Genomic DNA, 17914 nt, shown 5'->3' with positions numbered 1-17914 from the left:
AGCCGGATTCATAAGACTGGACGAGCTGGAGGTCTCTCTTACACGGATTTGTCCGAGTACATGTCGTCCCCTCTCCTGTGCTTGGCCCTTCGCAATTTTGTGGATCTGACCGCTTGTAATCCTGGTAGGCTCGCATGTTCTCATCTTGACTTCCTCCAACTCTCGCCTGAGTTGCAGTGGATCTCGTGTGCTCACGGACGATGAGTCTGGAGTGTGAGAAGCAGACTGTTACTCTTCAACCAGAGAATCAGATTCCGGAGCTGCCGGATAAATTTAGTCCCATGTTTCCGGAGGAGGAGGAGGCGATGGATCCAGCGACGTCATCACCCCCTGCTGCTGAGGTGCGTTCAGTATGATACAATGGCGATCTCTCATCGATTCAATCTCTAGGACCAAACGGACGAAATGCACTATGTGAAGGAAGCATTGAACGAGATACCGTGTCCTTCCCCGCCTGGTAAGATCTTTCTGTGTCTCTTTTGTCCTATAATGCTTTCCTTGGTGCTGCAGGGTTGCTGGAGCTAACGATGTACACATTCACGACCCCGCAGTCTCGTAAAGCCTTACAGAATTTCTGGTGTAAGACTAGTGGTTCGTGTATCCTGGAGCGACCCTGCTACGTGCCAGTCCGCGAGAAGGTGGAGAGGCTTTGGGACAGTGGCGTCCTTGCGGTTCTACTGCTGGGAGTTCCTGGCATCGGCAAGACGGCATTTATCATCACCACGCTGCTCAAGCTGTTGAATGAAAGGAAGCCAGTTGCTTTTCAGACCAAGGGCGGTTCTCTCTACTTCTATGAGCCGCAACACAACAATGAAAGCAAGGTCATTGGTCAGGATTACTCGTGTCTCCGGCTGAAAAACAACGGCATCCTGCTTGATCCGGAGGTTTACTATCTGGTGGATGGCAAGCTGCCGTGTGTTCCGGAGTTTGGATGCAAAAGCTTGCTTGCTGCAATTCCGAAGCTGAGCAATTTCCAGGACTATGATAAGGATGGCCGCGGCAACCAGGTGATCCTGCCGGTGTGGTCTGCTGCCGAGCTCGCGGTTGCCTGGCAAGTGATGTTTGATCCGACACTGCCTCATGTCCAAGCGCTTAAAGGCGAGGAGGAATTGCTTGAGGCACGAAAGATGCTAACTTTGGATGTTGTCAAGGAGAGATACAGGAGATGGGGTGGCACGGCTCGCTTTGTGCTTGAGAAGCTGCATATCGACCTGGATACCATCGTCAGGGGTTTACAGTCTATTCAGCGTACAGTAGAAGCGGTGGGACAGCAGATTGCCGATGGTGACCATCCGTGTCACAAAGTAGTACACCAGAGGGTCAAGCAGGGATACAACGGGTACGAGTACATGTTTGCATCTCCCTACCTTGTCAAGGTGGCAACAGAGAAACTAAGCGAGTCTACCAGCGGGGAGTTGCGGCTGTTTTTAAGCTTCAAGGGACTGGCGGCGCATGGTGTCAACGGTTGCAAGGGCCACGTCTTCCAGCACGAGTTCATGACCCTGACGCAGAAATACAGCCGTCGTTGTTTCAAGGTTCGCCGAGTCCACGACGATATCAATGTGGTAAGTCAGGACGAGGAGCGGGTTTTTGAGTTTGGTGAAGTGGTGAAAGTCGACAAGATTGAGAATGTGTCACGTCCTTGGCCGGTCAATAGAATCATCTGGCCGGATTCACCCATGGAAGAGACAGTGGACGCCATGACGATAGTGCAGCCGACACCCCAGGATTTGCCCGAGCTCGAGCTGTTCCAAGCGACTCTCAGTTCTGAGAGGCATGAGCACGGCCTCAAATACTCAGGAATACTGAAAGTTATGGAGCACTTCGGGATTCCTCCCAGCAGGACCAGGGTGTATATAACTACTACATCTGAGCTCTATCCGGAAGCAGGGTATCAGAACTGGAGGAAATCGAGAGCGCTTAAAGATCAAAGAATCATCCGAAGACTAGTTGGGATCACACAATATGCCATGGACAGTGGAATCTAGACGCTTCAGCTGTAAATAGCGATGTCGGGAAGTGGCCGTTTAGATCTCCAGTGCCGAAGAAAGAAGGGGCCCGTATTCAAAGTATTATTTTAATGTTTGAATACGGGCCCCTTCTTTCTTCGGCCCGTATTCAAACATTAAAATAATACCTTCGATGTTTTAATATATTAGCTGGACAACTAAGTAAATATTTTGTCACTTATAAAATTTGCTTACAACAACTCAGTTCATAGACATAGTTCAACATGTTAAATACTATTCTTTACTATCACATGTTAACACCCTTATTTGTTATTGCATACTTATATCTAAGCTCCACCTTCATTACATCTATGAGAACTTGATTCACCATTTGTATTGTTCTCAAGACTTCCACAAGATAGCCATTGTAATCTGACTCTTGTATTTAATATTACAGATCAAATATGGCTTCTTTAGCATAACTTCTGAACAACTCATCCATGTAATGACTAATGACACCATTTTGGGTTAGATCTTACACTTATAACCTACATCCATGAAACTTCACTTAATTTTTCATATTTTTGTCCTTAAACCTTATTGCAAATACCATTCCTTAGTGCACAGTACCTACGTTATTAGTAATTATTAGTAATCAAGCTTGATGGTGACCCAGAGTACAAGCTTGTTACACTCCTTAATTTTAAATTATATGATGGTAAGTTATTTTTATCTTATTGATTGAGTTGATTACGTTTTGAGTGACTATACTTAAAAACTTACTGAAAATCTTGTTTATGCTCTCTTCTTCGTGTAAGGTTTGTTGTCATGTAGCAATAGGAGAACTTTGCGCAAATGTACCTTATCCTCTTTTATATTCTTGCTAAAAACAAGAATATTGTTCAAAAACAATCTTTACAAATTTATGAAGATAATGCCTAAATACTTTTATCATTAACTGAGTACACATGATTGGTGTATTTGTCAAATCAATGGCATAATTATGAACTTAAAATGCCTAAAACTTATATTGAATGCCATCTTAGAGATAAATACGTCATCTATTACAATATAATGATATCCACTCTACAAATATTATTATCTTTTTGTTTAAGGTACGGTAGTTAATACATATTTATACCAAATTGTTTTTTTTTTTCACGAGTAAGACTAGTGTGCTAAATGAAGACTTATTTAGCTGAATGAATCCAAATTCAAATAACTCCTTGATTTGTTATTAAACTTTTTGTTCTTCTGCATAACTCAATAAAAATGGATATTGACAAATTGGCTTTGTCTTTGGCTCTAATGTAATCTCATGTTCCACACCTTGTAATGGAGGTAACCTATGAGGAAGTGTGAATGGAAAAACATTAAAAAAAAAATTGAATGCATCCCATACTACTGCCTCTTCTGCACATTTACCTTGGTCCCCTAAATCATGAATAAATAAGTAACTTAAAAGTGTTTTTCCATTATAATAACCCACTTTAAAAATGTAGTGGAGAGCATAACAATTGAAAGCTAAAATCCCTCGCCAAACCACACATCCTTGATGGTACTATACTTTAGTGAGACACATTTAATGGTCTATTTTATCACTGGATTTACCTTTGTGAACCATGGCATCCCAAAAATTAAATCCATATAATGTATATCCGTGAGATAAAAAGTCTTCATAAATATGATTTTGCTAACCAATACTTCCAACCCCTTTATACAAACCGTGCTTGTAACATATATAGTTTTCACCCTTTACTTTATAATAATTTATGATAGGATAATTATAATTACACTTTCTGTTATATATGGAAGAACTCTTCGTGTCACTAGGGAGTGGAACTTAAACTCTTGGACATGTGGGCTAAGAGTAGTAGAGCGAAATCCAAATTTTAAGATCTTGTCCCATTGAACAAAGGGATGAAGTCAAACTCCTGAGCATGCAATTAAGAAGTAAAGCAACTAGAGCACAAAATAACTTCCAAATGTACAATTTAACTAATAAAGGGGCAAGAGTATAAAGTCATATTGGAATAGCCCTAGAACATTTAATATCCCAATACTAGGAGTAACATGCAAAACAAAGCCAAATGGAGTCTGACACTATTTTAGCATACTAGTGGCCTAATATAGAGCATTTAACATCCCAATGCTAGGATTAACAAGTAAAATAAAGTTAAAGAATCTCGCTCTCTTGACACATTACCCATTAGGTCAACCATAGTTGAAAAAAATTGGACTTGCCCAATGTCAATCTTAACATATAGTGTGATTCCCCTTAACTAACCAATAGAGTAGAACTTAATATTAAATGTAGAGTTTTGAGTTTGGATTTCTTGAAAGGTCACTCAAGCTAATACTATTTAAACCTAATGATGCTTAATCCCAAGTATTATAAAACCCTTAATTGATTCCCTCTATATTAGAACCCTTATGAATTGTTTATTAAGTTGTTCTATTTGGTTGCTTAAAGACAGGCATGCAAGTAGGGAGTTAGACTATGACTCATATCCAGGAGTTAAACTGTGACTCAGGTTGGTCAGCCATGCTTGACCTACCCACTATCCCTACTATACATTTAAAACCCCCTCATAAATACAGTAAACTATTATGTAATGAATGTTAAAGGATTAAACTCAATATCGTAGGGATTCCCAACACTAATAAGTGCAATGAGTTTCTCTAATTAGGTCAAGAATTTTTTATTAATAACATTTAAGAATTTTATCTTTATGGATTAATCCCTACTTAGAAGTCCTCGTAACCTAGACAAATATATAACTCCATAAACAAGTTTTCATCACTTGTTCACCACTTCTTACACTTTACATTGCAAGTACCAAAGTTCCTGTAGACAGCCAAGAATGTATGTAGCCTTTTGCTCTCTTCAATACACCAAGTTTTCACTCACTTGCCTAACATACATATATAGTAATAATGTGTTGTGTTCAGCTTTATTACATGTGGGTAATAATGACTATAATTATCAAAGATATCAACAACCCTAACCGCTGGTGATTTATGATATGGGTCAATTGCCACTTTTGTCCCTATGTGTTCAAAAGACTGTGATCAAAACCTATTGATGAGTCTTTTCAAATATTCTTTTGTTACTGCCATGATGGCTAAAGATCAGTATTGTTGGACCCTTTATCAGTCTCTGCCTAAGAACTGGTCTTCACGTGTACACTTGGCCAGAGGAGCATGACTTGCACTTGCTGTTAGCAAAGTTGATCTAGACACTGATATACTTTGGTGCCACCAATGGGAAGGTCTTGTTGGTGATTGAGGATTTAAAGAAAAGATAAAATAAAATGAAAACTTTACTTTTCCCTTACACAAATTTGTCCTATGATGATATATTATTATATTGTGCCTTTCATACTTTTCTTATGCAAGGCTAGCTGTGTCATGAAATTGACTACTTCACATAAAGAACTATATTGTATGCTATTAAGAAAATGAACCACAATAATTGGTCATATGTCTGTTGATATCTTCTCCAGTAAGTGTTTTATTAAAAATTACTACATTTTCTTTTTTATTATTAGGGAGATATGATGGAGATGAGTAAGTATCACTATGACTCATTTTTATGAGGTGATTTTCTAATTAAGGTAAAATATTTCTCCAAGATTAAGTTTCTAACTTTATAGGACAAGCTTAATAATTGTCACTAGGGGATTGCATTGGATTATGGTTCCACCTTAAAATTTAATATAATTTTGTGACTAGCTTTATATATATATTTATAAGCAACCAAAAGAAATAATTTGAGAGATGATCCATATAAAGGTTGAAATATAAAGGGAAAGGGCCCATGAATAAGAGTGCACTTTTTTCCAATGAGTTAAAGGTTTTGGTATAATTAGGTTGGGTGATCCAAAAACTTAATCTTTTAAGGTATCTTGCTTATCTCTTTTACTTGCTCAATGCCTCTTTAATATATATTATTATTGCAGATAAAGAATAGTGATATCTGACTTATGTAGCTCACTTAACCATTAACTATAGAAATCTTACAATGGGATCATTTTCTGACTGAAGGCAAAGGGTATCTATATGAATTTTTGCAAAAATGCTTGAAATTGATCTGCATTTAAACCTACATTATAAAGTTATAATTGTCACGAATGTAATTACAGTTATTGAAAGTTACTTATTGGCAAGTCCTTTCAAATATTCTTTCCTTACTACCATGATAACTGGAGGTCAGGATTGTTGGTTCCCTTTTCAACTCTTGTTGTTCAAGTGTTAGTTTAGCTAAATAAACATAAAATAGAAACTCCTATATATTTATTATTGAGCATATTTAGCCTAGCTTTTAATTCTCTTTTGTTCTGTTTTGCATTGGCTTGAGAAGAACCTTCCTGTATTGAGACTAATCCTTTAATATCGGTAGATAATAGTTTACCGTATTTACTAAACACTCTTATTATCATGCCCCACATATTAGTTATGTTTGGTCCTATTGACTATTTATAGAAAGTATCTAGATCTATTAGTTGGGCATATTTATAGAATGTATAGATTGTCTTAAACACAATGGTGTTATTTTTGTTCAAATTTGCAATTTAGTGCCATTTCGTATTTAGTAAATTTTTGTGATTATCCTAATGACTAACTTCTAGGACTAAGGTGAAAGCTCAAAGCATGTGTTCTTCGGGGGGGGGGGGGTGTGTTTCCAAATGTATAGTAGGATAATGGGTAAGTTGGGCATGGGTGACTATTTTGAGATATAATCTAACTCTTGTTTGTATATCTATCCTTATTTTGCATCTGGTTTGGGTTCAAGCCTCATGTTAATTGGTGGAATATCCATATCCTTATGTTAGGCCATTGTTATGCTAAAATAAAGCCAAACTCTATTTGGCTCTATTTTGCATATTGATCATAGTGTTGGGATACTAGATGCTCTAAAATTGTTTTTATACTGCTTTATGTTTTTGTCCCTTCATTCCTTGGGCTATAGCTTAAGAGTCATTTCATACTTTACTTCTTTCACTTTTTGACTCCATACTTAGAAGTTTGGTTTCATCCCCTCATTTAGTGGCCTAAAGCCCTAAAACATGGGATCCCCTTTGCTGCCTTTAGACATATGGCATTTTGCATGTGGCATATGGAGGGTTTAGGTTCCACTTCATAATTATTCTATGGTAAATCACAAAGGATAAAGAGTGAAAACCACATGCATTACAATAATGGAAAAAAATAAAAAGGCACAAATGCTTCAAAGGCCTTGAAGGCACAAATGAATTAGTCTATATAAAAAAATATAATAAAAATAAAAATATTTTATTTGATATACAAAATACAATAAAATAACTTTTATAGCATATAAAAGCTTCTGAATCTAATGATCGTACACTTAAAGCTTTATTAGTAAAGCTTTACACATACACACACATATATATAAGGAAAACTTAGAATAAAAAAGAAGATAAGATTAAATTAAAACTTACTCCTTATCTCCCAAGATCCTATTGCTATAGATATATTAACAAGCCTCTCAAAAATCTCGCACACAAAAACAAAAAAATAAAATCAAAACCTACTTAAATTTACTCTCTATCTATTTCAATTTAAAGAATTATATACTCCATGTGTTAGAGCTTTTTTATCTCCCCCAAACACCCTGCATTAGAACTACATTTGGAAACCTTTTATTTTGAGCATCTTATGCTTATGTAAAAAGAAAAAAAAACTTTAAAATAATATAAGAAACTAAAAAAACTTAAGAGATAATTCATTTTGGTTTAATATAAAAAGAAAGAGCCTATAAAAAAGAGTGTACCCTTTTTTCTGATTGGATAAGGGTCTTGGGATATTTGGGTTTTAACATTTTTAGTTTGAATAGTACTGGGATGTGTGACTTTTCAAAAAGTTCAAATTCAAGAGGTTACAAATAAAAGTTTATATAAAACTTACTTATTATTTCCTTTAAGTTAAGAAATTTTGTAGTCTCTCTATAACTTTTTATTTACTCTAAGCACCTTGCACTGGAAATAATCACCCTCACTAGCATTGTTATTGCTAGAAGTGGTAATAACAACAACAACAACAAGACTATTGCCACCACCACCAACAACACCATCAACATAGCCATTAGAAGTGGTAGGAGTAGTTGTATCACCACTATTACTATTACTACCCTCATCCATTTCCTTCCTTACCTTTACCCTTGCTCTTATTGCTTCTATTGTCACAGCTGCTACCACCCTCCTCCTCCTTTATTGCAATGATTGCCAGAAGAGGTAGCAACAAAAATATTACTATAATCACCACAAAAATAAAAAATAAAAATTGCAAAAACACTAGTCAAGTATACAAAGCTTCTCTGGAGACCAAAAGAGGAACTTTGAGTGTCTCCTCCATTCACTAGTTATGAATTAAGAATTGTAAAGAATAAAAAATCAAAGAAGAATAGTCACCTAGAGCATAGGGGTGTGTCTAGAATGTCTACTCAAACTATTCAAAGATTTTAACAAAGATAGTGAGTGCCAGTTATAAGCTACTTGCTAGATGGACCATAACATAATAAAATTGAGAATGTAAGCACAAGCATCTTGGGATGATTCTAATACCACAACACCATAAATGAATCACTATAAATCGAGTGCCAAATTCTTGGGTTGATATTTTAATAAAGAAATGCTTGCAATACTAGCTACAAGTCTAATGATAGTTTACCAATAAGAAAATATAGCTGCACCAGAAATCAAAAAAGATGTTGATGAAATGAATTAAAAAATATAGCTGAGATTTCATACACCAGAAATGAGAAAAGATATCATGCAATTTTAATTGTGAATTAATATTTATTCATCAATCCCTTGACTATATCCACAATTAGGAAAAATACTAACAACATAAATTATTAATAAATCTTGTAAAATATTATATAATAATCAAAATTTTATTTATTTATTATTAATAATTTACTGTGCCATTATTTATCTAATAGTTGATAAAATCATTTAATCTCCTTAAAAAATTCTCAATCTCTTTCCAACAGCTAGGATGGGTAGTTTTGCTTTTCTTAAGAAAACCTGAAGGGGTAGTAAAATACACTAGAATATTTTCCATCTAACAGTTGTTATTCATTTAGATTAATTTTTTAGTTATAAATTAATAAATATGTTTAACTTTAACACTTCCTAGTATATTCTAGTTTATTCTACCATCTCAATCTTGTGTTTATAATTATAAAATTTTATTTGATCAATTATATTAATACATAGAAATAACAAGCAAAACAAGAATTTCTAAATTATCTATAATAATGTTATTATTTTTTAAAGAACTTTTAAATGATATAACATTAATGCTAGATAAAAATCTTTCTAAAGAAAAACACTCAAGATTTTGACTTTGGTGCACCATGTTGTGGCAGAGCTTGACCATAAACGGTTCGATGCTCCCACCTCAAACTTTCGATCTTCCTCCATCGTGGCCGAGTTGAGAGGGAGCAGAGGCTCCCCATTGAGTATGAACCGTTAGATTTTTTATCAGCCTTGTACCTAGTCAGATTTTAAAAAGCTTACCTGAGTGCATGTCCCTTAGGACGAGCTGGGATAAGATACTTGTCCAGAGAGTAGCTCAGTTCGAATGCACTCCTAGTCGCCAAGGGTCTGGATGAGGTGTTCCACAGCATCTTGCGGCTGGAAAGCAGTAACTCACGTAAACAGGTCAGCTTTGGTTTTTCATTTGCATTCAATGGAAGATCGGGCTCACCACCCCGGGAGTGGTTTCTCCTCTGTCAGTGAAGTTCACAGCTCTGCGAATGTCTCCGGCTGGAAAGAAGATCTCCGGAGCCGGAACAGTCTCCTTCGAAGCTCTGGCTTAGGCGTGGTGTCAAACTCGAGCTGCCAAGCCTTGTCACAAAAACAGAGGCTTCTGCACCCTGTATCGGAGCTGAAGACGGTTACGTATCAGACAAGGAAACCTCTAGTTGCAAACCCTGAGGTGGATGCATCCAACTCCGTGGTGTCACGGGGAGCTCTTTTTTCTGCCGTCACCTGAGTGTTTAACACGACTACAAGCCCGTTTTCCCGCCAGCACCTTACTCAACGAGCTCCGATAAAGACAGTCTCAAAGACTATTACGCTCATCGTCACTGGGTAAGGCCTCTTTCCATGAGCTTTAAACCCGCAAGTTTAATGTCTGGCTCGTTCTCCAGGTAACAGAGAAGGAGGCTGACGAGGTTACCAGGAAGAAACAATAGCATGTTATTGTGGATACAAGCTGTTTCCTGGACGAAGATGGCTTCAACTCTCTTTTGAAACTGGAAGGTTTGAGAGAGACACGGGAGGTCATTGCGCTGGATAGAGGAGTGCATGGTGAAAAAGCCATGGTGGATACACGTGCAGAAAAGCAACGAGATGAAACCAATGGGCATGACTCCTCCGGTCTCTCCATCCGTGGCCGAGAACTTCCTCCCATATGCCGTGGATTTACTCTCTCCTACGAACGACGACCACGTCCTAGACTGTGCGCTGCTCTTCGAGAGAAGCGTTGTGGAAGGGAGAGTGGTACTGCTGACGAGCGACCCGGCCTTGAAAATCAAGGCAATGGCAGAGGTACGTGAGCTTTCTCTCTCCCCATGCTGGTTTCTAAATCTTTCTAGTGGCCAAGAGCTCTACCTCCTTCTGCGAGAGTCTGTTCAATCCATACTCCACCGTCGCTCGCAGCCCCGTTGTCTCTCCTCTGGAGCGCAGCAGTCTCTCTTCTTGTGGCAAGAATGGCGGCGCTGGCTCTGAGCTCTCGAGGATCATCCAAAGGGCGCGGGAGCTAATAAGTGCTAAACAAAATCGCAAGAGGAGGATATTCTCCGAGGTGATAAGCTCGAGATTGAATGGCCGGCCTGTGGACTCTGTAACGCTACTGCTCGCCACCTTTCTTGTCAACAAAGATGGGTGGGCAGCATTAATGGTCGCCGAAAATCTCCAGCCTACAAAAGACATCCTCTCTTGGATTGGAGTGGCATCAAGTCGATCAAGCATGTCAACTATGAGGAACTCTCTTCTTGTTCTTGCTATAGTTTTGTTAGCTGTGATTTTCGATCTCGCCCAAGCTCAGCCTGGTTTTGGGCGCGGGGGCGGTGGCGGAGGCGGTGGGTTCGGTGGCGGGCCTGGTGGAGGTGGTGGTGGACCTGGTGGAGGCGGTGGATTCGGTGGTGGACCTGGCGGGGGCGGTGGATTCGGTGGTGGACCTGGCGGGGGCGGCGGCGGCGGTACGGAAGAACTCACGCTTGTTCTTGGACGTTGATTTCTTTGTTTTTTGAAGGGGGATTTGGAGGGGGCGGCCGGGGCGATCGATTGGATTGCCAGGACTTCGTGGATGCGTGCCGCGAGTACGCCCGATTCAACCGAGCCCGGCCGGGAGGTTTGTGCTGCCAGGCGACGAGCAGAGTGGACGCCCGGTGCATCTGTCGCGTGGATCGGAACCTCCGCGGGCGCTACGAGCGAGCTCCCAGTGATTGTGGCCTCAGCCGGTTTCGATATCCCAGATGCGACTAAGCAGCAGTCTTAACTTCTAGCTCGTCCAAAATATGTATCCCCTGCTAAAGTTTATCGCGCTTTGGCCAAAGATCCCAAAGCTTTTCTTTAATCTCATGCCCCAGCCATGGTTTATGGCGGTGGGCTGTGATGTCCCCCTCACGCTCTCGCTCCGGTTTGATTTTCTTTTCAAGGAATTAAGATTTGAAGAAAGAACTAGCAATAGAAGAATGGAGATCACCGGCAGGACTCCTTTCTTGATTCTTTCCATATTCTCCTCTGCGGCAGCCATATTTTTCACGTGGGCTCTAGACATGTTAATGCCTGGATGATCATTGCCTGGATGAATCACAGATTTCAGACCAAAAAAGATGATTCTCTGCAAGACTTGAAATTTTTTTCCGTATATCATGATTTCTAGACTGTGGTACTACTATTTTCAACGAGAAAGGTTTTTATACTTTTTCTTTTATGAGTCTCAAACACGTGATTGATACTTTGCCAAAATGCTCGCTATGCCCAGAGCATTTGCTTGCCACCTCCATAATTCCATGTCAGTTCCAAGCATGAAAGGATTGTTGCTTGTAGTAGCTTCAAAAAATAAGATCCCTTTGTACCCTTCTTACCTTGGGAACAAATAGATTGGGACGTCTTGGAGGGAGATGTTTGATTTAGCTTTCGAGAAATCAAAGAATCCTATGATCATGATCTCCCCATGTACAAGACAACCCAACTTATTGGTTCCCTAATTTTTCTGGATAATCTCCATCAGCTGGGATGCTATAGGAGGACGAAAGGATTCCAGCGGACACGCGAAAGCTGGGCGTTGCTCGCAAAGGATTAAATGCATCGCTGTCCCGAAAGAGGCGTTTGGGTGTTACAGCAGAACAAGATCATTCGTCGCTGATTCAGGAGCTCCTTGACTTCAGCTCCAACACACACTGGTGAAACCTGCAAAACCGTGCCTACAATTTACAAAATGTCTTGGGGTCCTGACACTTTGTGGAAAAGAAAGACATACCGGAAATCTACATGATGAAAATCAAAATAGAAACGTTTACTCTGTTATTTGAAGGAAAGGCAGCACAGAATGACTTCCTTGTAGAAAAGTGAGGCTCGAGCTTTTGCAGCACCAGCCATGGTAAGAACACATCCATCAACAAAACACGCCCCAATACTTAGCAAAACTAAAGAAGCACCACTTTTCTTTTAGTTTTTCTTCTTTTCCTTCTCTTAAGAAAAAAAAAAGAACAATACAACAAGGATTCAGTTTAAGGTGATTTTTTAAAGATAATAAATGGAAATTATCAAAACTTTAAAGGCATAACTCAAAATTTAGCCAAAAGGTGATGGAGAAAAAAAAGTAAGATTTTTAGGTCTGGAAACATGGTTTTAGGGTTCTTGCTCGCGAGTAGTCATCTTACGATAGTAGCTGCAGAGCGCCGCTAGCGGCTGCGCGGCGGGGGGATCGGGGGCCGGCATCTCGCCGCCAAGGATCTTACAGCACTCGCCCATCGTCGGGCGCTCGTCCGCGTCCATGCTACAGCAGGTGAGCCCCAGATGGAGCAGCATTCTCGCCTCGTCCGGATTGTAGCTCGACCGCATCCTCTCGTCGACAATCTCCAGCAGCGCATTGCTCTCTTGCATCCCCCACACTCGATCGATGAGCGTTTTCGAGCAGGCGAGGGAGATCGTTCGCCGCCCCGTGACAATCTCCAGGATCAAGACGCCAAAGCTGTAGACGTCGGATTTCTCCGTGGCCTTGCCCGCGAACGCGAGCTCTGGAGCGATGTAGCCGGCCGTCCCAACTCTCGTCATCGTCTGGAGGACTCCCTGGTCGGTGTGATCGAAGAGCCTTGCCAGGCCGAAATCCCCGAGCTTGGCCTTGAAGTTCTTGTCGAGAAGAACGTTTGCGGCCTTGATATCTCTGTGGAGGATGCATTCCTCGTGTCCCTGGTGGAGAAACTTGATGGCTTCCGCGACTCCATGGATGATCTGGGACCTTCTCTCCCATGAGAGGAACTTTTCGCTCTCGGAGAAAAGGTGTCTGTCCAAGCTTCCATTCGGTAAGTACTCGTAGACTAGCATGAGCTTTCCTCTAGAGTGACACCAACCTTGGAGATCGACTAAGTTCGGGTGTTTGATCTTTCCCAGTGTGGAGAGCTCCGCCAGGAACTGGTGCTCGACTTCCAAACCGGTTTGCGCCAAGATCTTCACTGCGACAGTCGTCGGGCCTTTAAACTCGGCTTTGTACACTGTTCCAAATGCTCCACGGCCAAGGACAAGTCTCTCGTCAAATCTCCCGGTAGCTCGGCTGATATCGTCATAGCTAAAGTGAGCTAACAGTTTGCATCCATTTCGATGAAAGCTCTTCAAGATCGGTTTTCCCAGGCATACGTACCAAAGCGACGCGAGTCCCACGGCTACTAGTGCTATGCCAAGCACGGGATAGATTTGGCTAGCAAAGCCAAGAGCTGCCGTCTTCGACTTTGAATCTCGATGCCGAGACGGAGGTGACGATCGGTGATTTTTGTAGTTTGAGTCGAATTGCCATCTCATGATCTCGTGGCTGTCGTTGCAGGAGCCAGAAGAGGCGGAAAAGCCAATGAACATACTCCTGTGGAAAACCTCAGATAGTTGGAGCCCCGATACCGCGAGAAGCGCGTTTGCTGGCTTGACCCCGATGTTTTCATTCGAAACACGGACCTGCAACACATCAGTTGAAGCATCATAGTCTATCCACGCTTTGGAGTTTGCGGTCTTGAATGGTGGAAAGGAAGGGCGTTCCCAACGGGCTGTTTCAAGCGAGATCATGCTGTTAACATTCACACCGACGTGACTCCATGGTGGATCGGCAAACTCAACGTTCTGGACGCTGTCAAACTCTACAGCAAACAGATGGTTGGATGCATTACCGGCAGTGGAAGAGTTCATCAGGCCGAGATATCCAGCATCGCTTCCATTGGGTGGGCTGCTAGCGCTCGCTGCAGCAACGAAGGCAAACCCGTCGCCTTGTTTACAGTTGGAGCGGTCCAGAGCACTGTTTACTTGGAACTCAAAGACGGTGTTGAATGAGGAGATCCGGATGTTTTTGCCAGACTGGTGGACGAACCTGATAGGCAAAGCATAGAAGACCCGGCCAGCGTTTATGATGGAGGAATCGAACGCTCCGGTAAGCTCCAAACTTTCATTTGTGGCTCTAGCTTGTCCTTGTATAAGAAGAGCTTGACTCTGTTTGAATGATGGTCGCAGATCGAAACTAATCGCTTCACCTGCAAGCGAGCATCTCACTGAGATAATGGCTAATGCGGCGAACAGCAAAGTATCTTTCCTCATCCCTCTTCTCGGAGAAAGAGCAATGGTCAGAAATGCTCTAAAACACCCTATATAAATCAGACGTTTTTGGTACGTAATCATTGGTCGATGTTTTTTCTATTTCTGCTTTTGTATTTGTGACTTAGCTTTGGACTTATCATCACTGGCTTTCTCTACAAGGTAACTTCTTTGATATCTTTCGTTTTGACAGCTTGCTTGATCGAGTTTTTACAGGGGTTGCTGTTGTGAGGAGCTGAACGGGTACTCTGAGGTTGAGCAGCTGGAAGGGATTACTGGCGTGTCCGGATAGTAATACAGAGTCATAGGCCTTGAGGCGTGAGGAGTTAGAGGGGCAGCATCGCCGGTAAGCATTTGGCAACACTTGCGCATGGTCGGTCTGTCGTTTGCATCCGGATGGCAGCACTGCAAAGCCATGTAAAGCACCACGGTCACCTGTTCTACGTCGAAGTCATCCTGTAGCTTCGCGTCCACCACCTCCATCAGTCTCCCCCTCTCGTGCATTTGCCATATCCAGTCAAGCAGCAAGACTCCTTCTTTGTCGAACTCAAAGTCTAAGTCGAGTGCTCGTCGTCCAGACACCACTTCCAATGCAAGAATTCCGAAACTGTACACATCTGACTTCTCGGTGGCTCTCCCGGTGTAAGCCAGCTCCGGAGCTATGTAGCCTGTCGTTCCAGCCTTTGTCATTGTTTGCGGACCTCTGCTGTGTTCCATGAGCCGAGCCAGACCGAAGTCCCCCAGCCTTGCCGTGAACTTGCTGTCCAAGAGCACGTTTGCGGCTTTGACGTCCCTGTGAATCACTCGTTGCTCCCATCCATCGTGTAGGAAAGTGAGAGCTTCACCAACGCCTTTGAGAATGTGGAAACGCTGCTGCCAAAGAAGAGTTATGTCGGCTGAAAACAGGTGCTTGTCGAGGCTTCCATTCGGCATGAACTCGTAAACAAGTAAGAGCTTCCCCTTGTCATGACACCACCCTTTGAGGCTCACCAGGTTTCTGTGTTGCAGCCTTCCGATCACAGATAATTCTGCTAGGAATTGCCTCTCGCTCTGCAGCGAAGCCTCCGAGAGCAGTTTCACCGCAACGAGAGTGCCATCTTTGGGAAGAATGCCTTTGTAGACTTTGCCGAAGCCACCGCTTCCGATCATTTCTTTCCTGCTGAAGCTTCTTGTAGCTGCACTCAGCTGCTTCAAGGTGAAGTACTGTACTGTTGACGGCAAGCTTGTGAAGTTCTTACTCGGCTTACCGTTTGATATCCAGAAACAAAAGAGCAGCACTACCGTAGCGAGGAAAAGCAGACCTATGGATGGTAAAAGGATGATGGCCATTTTCTTGCAGATCCACTTGTTGCATCCTGTCGATTTGTTCTCCGGCAGATACGCAGAATTTGGATCCGTGCTGCCGTTGGTTGCGCTGCTGTTTATGTAAGTCGAGAATTTCCATGTCAGGATCTTGTGAAGCTCGTAATTGAGGCTTGTGGCTGCAGAGAAGCCGACGTACATTTTTTCTTGGACAATTCCTGCGAGTTCTACCTGGTATTTCAGGAGGGGAAGACGTGGTCTCTGAGACAGAGTGCTGACTCTGATTTCAAGCAGCTGCTGCGAGCTTTCATACTCAACCCAAGCAGTGAGCGTGGAATTGCTACGAAGAAGGTTTGTGAGTTCACCTTCCAGTTTGAAGACATCGACTGACCGGATGCCATTTATGTTCACTCCAATATGGTCGCGTGCGGGATCTCCAGCGCTGCTGTCCTGAAAGGTGTCGAACTCCACGGCCAGGAAATGGTTCCTGGAGTCTCCATCCAGGGAGGCGTTTGTGAGACCGAGATAAGCTCCGGCGCTGTTAAGCGGCAACTGTGGATCCGAGACGATCATGAAGGCCATTCCATCTCCGGGACGATAGGACGAGTTGTTGAACTGGACGAGCTTGAAAGTGAAGATGGAGCTGAAGGAGACGCAGGTGGAGCTGTCGTCGGGGTCGAGAAACTGGATGGGATCGACGTAGTAGGCCCTGCCAGCGCTGTTGCCGATGACAACATCCACCGAGTTCGTGGTGAGCTCGACGTCCTCGGTCGTCTTGGACGCGTTTCCTTCCACGTTGAGGTAACGATTGTTGGTGAAGGGAGGATCGAAGGTGAAGCTAACGAGCGTTTCCAGGCCGGGAGAGATGTGGTTGCCGATGGAAGAGGTGAAGAGGAAACCAAGCAGGATAGTTGCTACAAGTTCTAGCAGAGAAGACGAAGAAGAGAAAGCAAACGAAGAAGAAGAAGCCATAGACACTCGTAGCTGCGGCTTATCAAGGCATAGCCGCGAAGGGGATTAACAATCATGGTGGAGAAAAGTATGGAGAGGATAGAACAGAGGAAAAGGGGACGATGATCAGAGCAAAGACGACCAGTTAGCTCCAGGGGCTGGTGTGAAACAAGGTTTTGGAGGATGGAGCTCTAGCTTTCTGGGATTTTGCGAGCTCGGCATACTTGTCAATTTTGCTGAGGCTGTAGAGCACTCGGTCCCGGGAGGCTGCGGAGGAAAGCATTACGTTCTCTCTCTCTCTCTCTCTCTCTCTCTCTCAGGATGAATGGTTTCGAGCTCATCCACAGCGGCCTAGACAGCTTTTTGGTGGAGGGATTTGTTTAGAGTTTTTTTGCGGTACGGGGGACTGGCTTTCATGGCAGCGACTTGGGAGGTACATTTCTTGGAAGAGCTTGCTTGGATTTGGATCTAACACGTCAATGTTATTGACTTGATTCTCTCGTGGTTTTCTTGGCTTTTTTTTTGGTTTAGAACATCCCAGACGAAGAACGGGGATACGCAAAACAAAGAAGCAAAGAAAAGCGAGTATATTCGCTTCACGTGAAATCATCGAGTGTGGTACTATGCCGTAGGAGAAACGAAAAGATCTTTCTGGAAATTCTTTAGACCATATCCATTAAATGGTTTTTTTTTTTATATTGCTCGAGGTTTAGAGGGTTTCTAGGGTTTAGCGATGGCGCTCTCTCGATAGGGTGAGCGATAGCGGCACAGGGAAGAGGCGCGGGAGGGATCGCTGCGCTCAGCGGGAGCCTCTGCTTGAAATGTGGGCGTGTGGATGCTGGGATTTTGGAATGCGGTCATGAAAATTCTAGCGTTCGAATC

General features: G+C 42.4%; 3 protein-coding genes and 1 long non-coding RNA gene across 4 annotated transcripts; 1 reads left to right on the top strand and 3 right to left on the bottom strand.

Moving 5' to 3' along the window:
• The first annotated feature begins 527 nt into the window (after window positions 1–527).
• On the top strand, window positions 528–1988 carry LOC9654320. Its single transcript, XM_024688041.1, has one exon. The coding sequence runs from the start codon at window positions 528–530 to the stop codon at window positions 1986–1988; it is 1461 nt and encodes a 486-aa protein (XP_024543809.1).
• A 7252-nt stretch (window positions 1989–9240) lies between these two features.
• LOC112351030 lies at window positions 9241–10122 on the bottom strand. Its single transcript, XR_002993972.1, has 2 exons — window positions 9684–10122; window positions 9241–9610 (listed from the first exon to the last, which is right to left on the bottom strand). It is a non-coding gene; the product is annotated as an uncharacterized LOC112351030 (long non-coding RNA).
• Window positions 10123–12838: 2716 nt separating this feature from the next.
• LOC9654143 (L-type lectin-domain containing receptor kinase IV.1) lies at window positions 12839–14782 on the bottom strand. The gene has a single exon (XM_024688040.1). It carries the CDS (start codon window positions 14780–14782, stop codon window positions 12839–12841), a length of 1944 nt encoding a protein of 647 aa, XP_024543808.1.
• Window positions 14783–14933: 151 nt separating this feature from the next.
• LOC112350946 (L-type lectin-domain containing receptor kinase VIII.1-like) lies at window positions 14934–17541 on the bottom strand. Its single transcript, XM_024688011.1, has one exon. The coding sequence runs from the start codon at window positions 17051–17053 to the stop codon at window positions 14990–14992; it is 2064 nt and encodes a 687-aa protein (XP_024543779.1). The 5' UTR covers window positions 17054–17541; the 3' UTR covers window positions 14934–14989.
• Window positions 17542–17914: the final 373 nt, after the last annotated feature.

The sequence above is a fragment of the Selaginella moellendorffii genome, unplaced genomic scaffold (assembly GCF_000143415.4).
Source record: "Selaginella moellendorffii unplaced genomic scaffold, v1.0 SELMOscaffold_56, whole genome shotgun sequence".
Lineage (NCBI taxonomy): Eukaryota > Viridiplantae > Streptophyta > Lycopodiopsida > Selaginellales > Selaginellaceae > Selaginella > Selaginella moellendorffii.
Note: the sequence above shows the minus strand (reverse complement) of the source record. Positions and strands in the feature narration are given on the sequence as shown.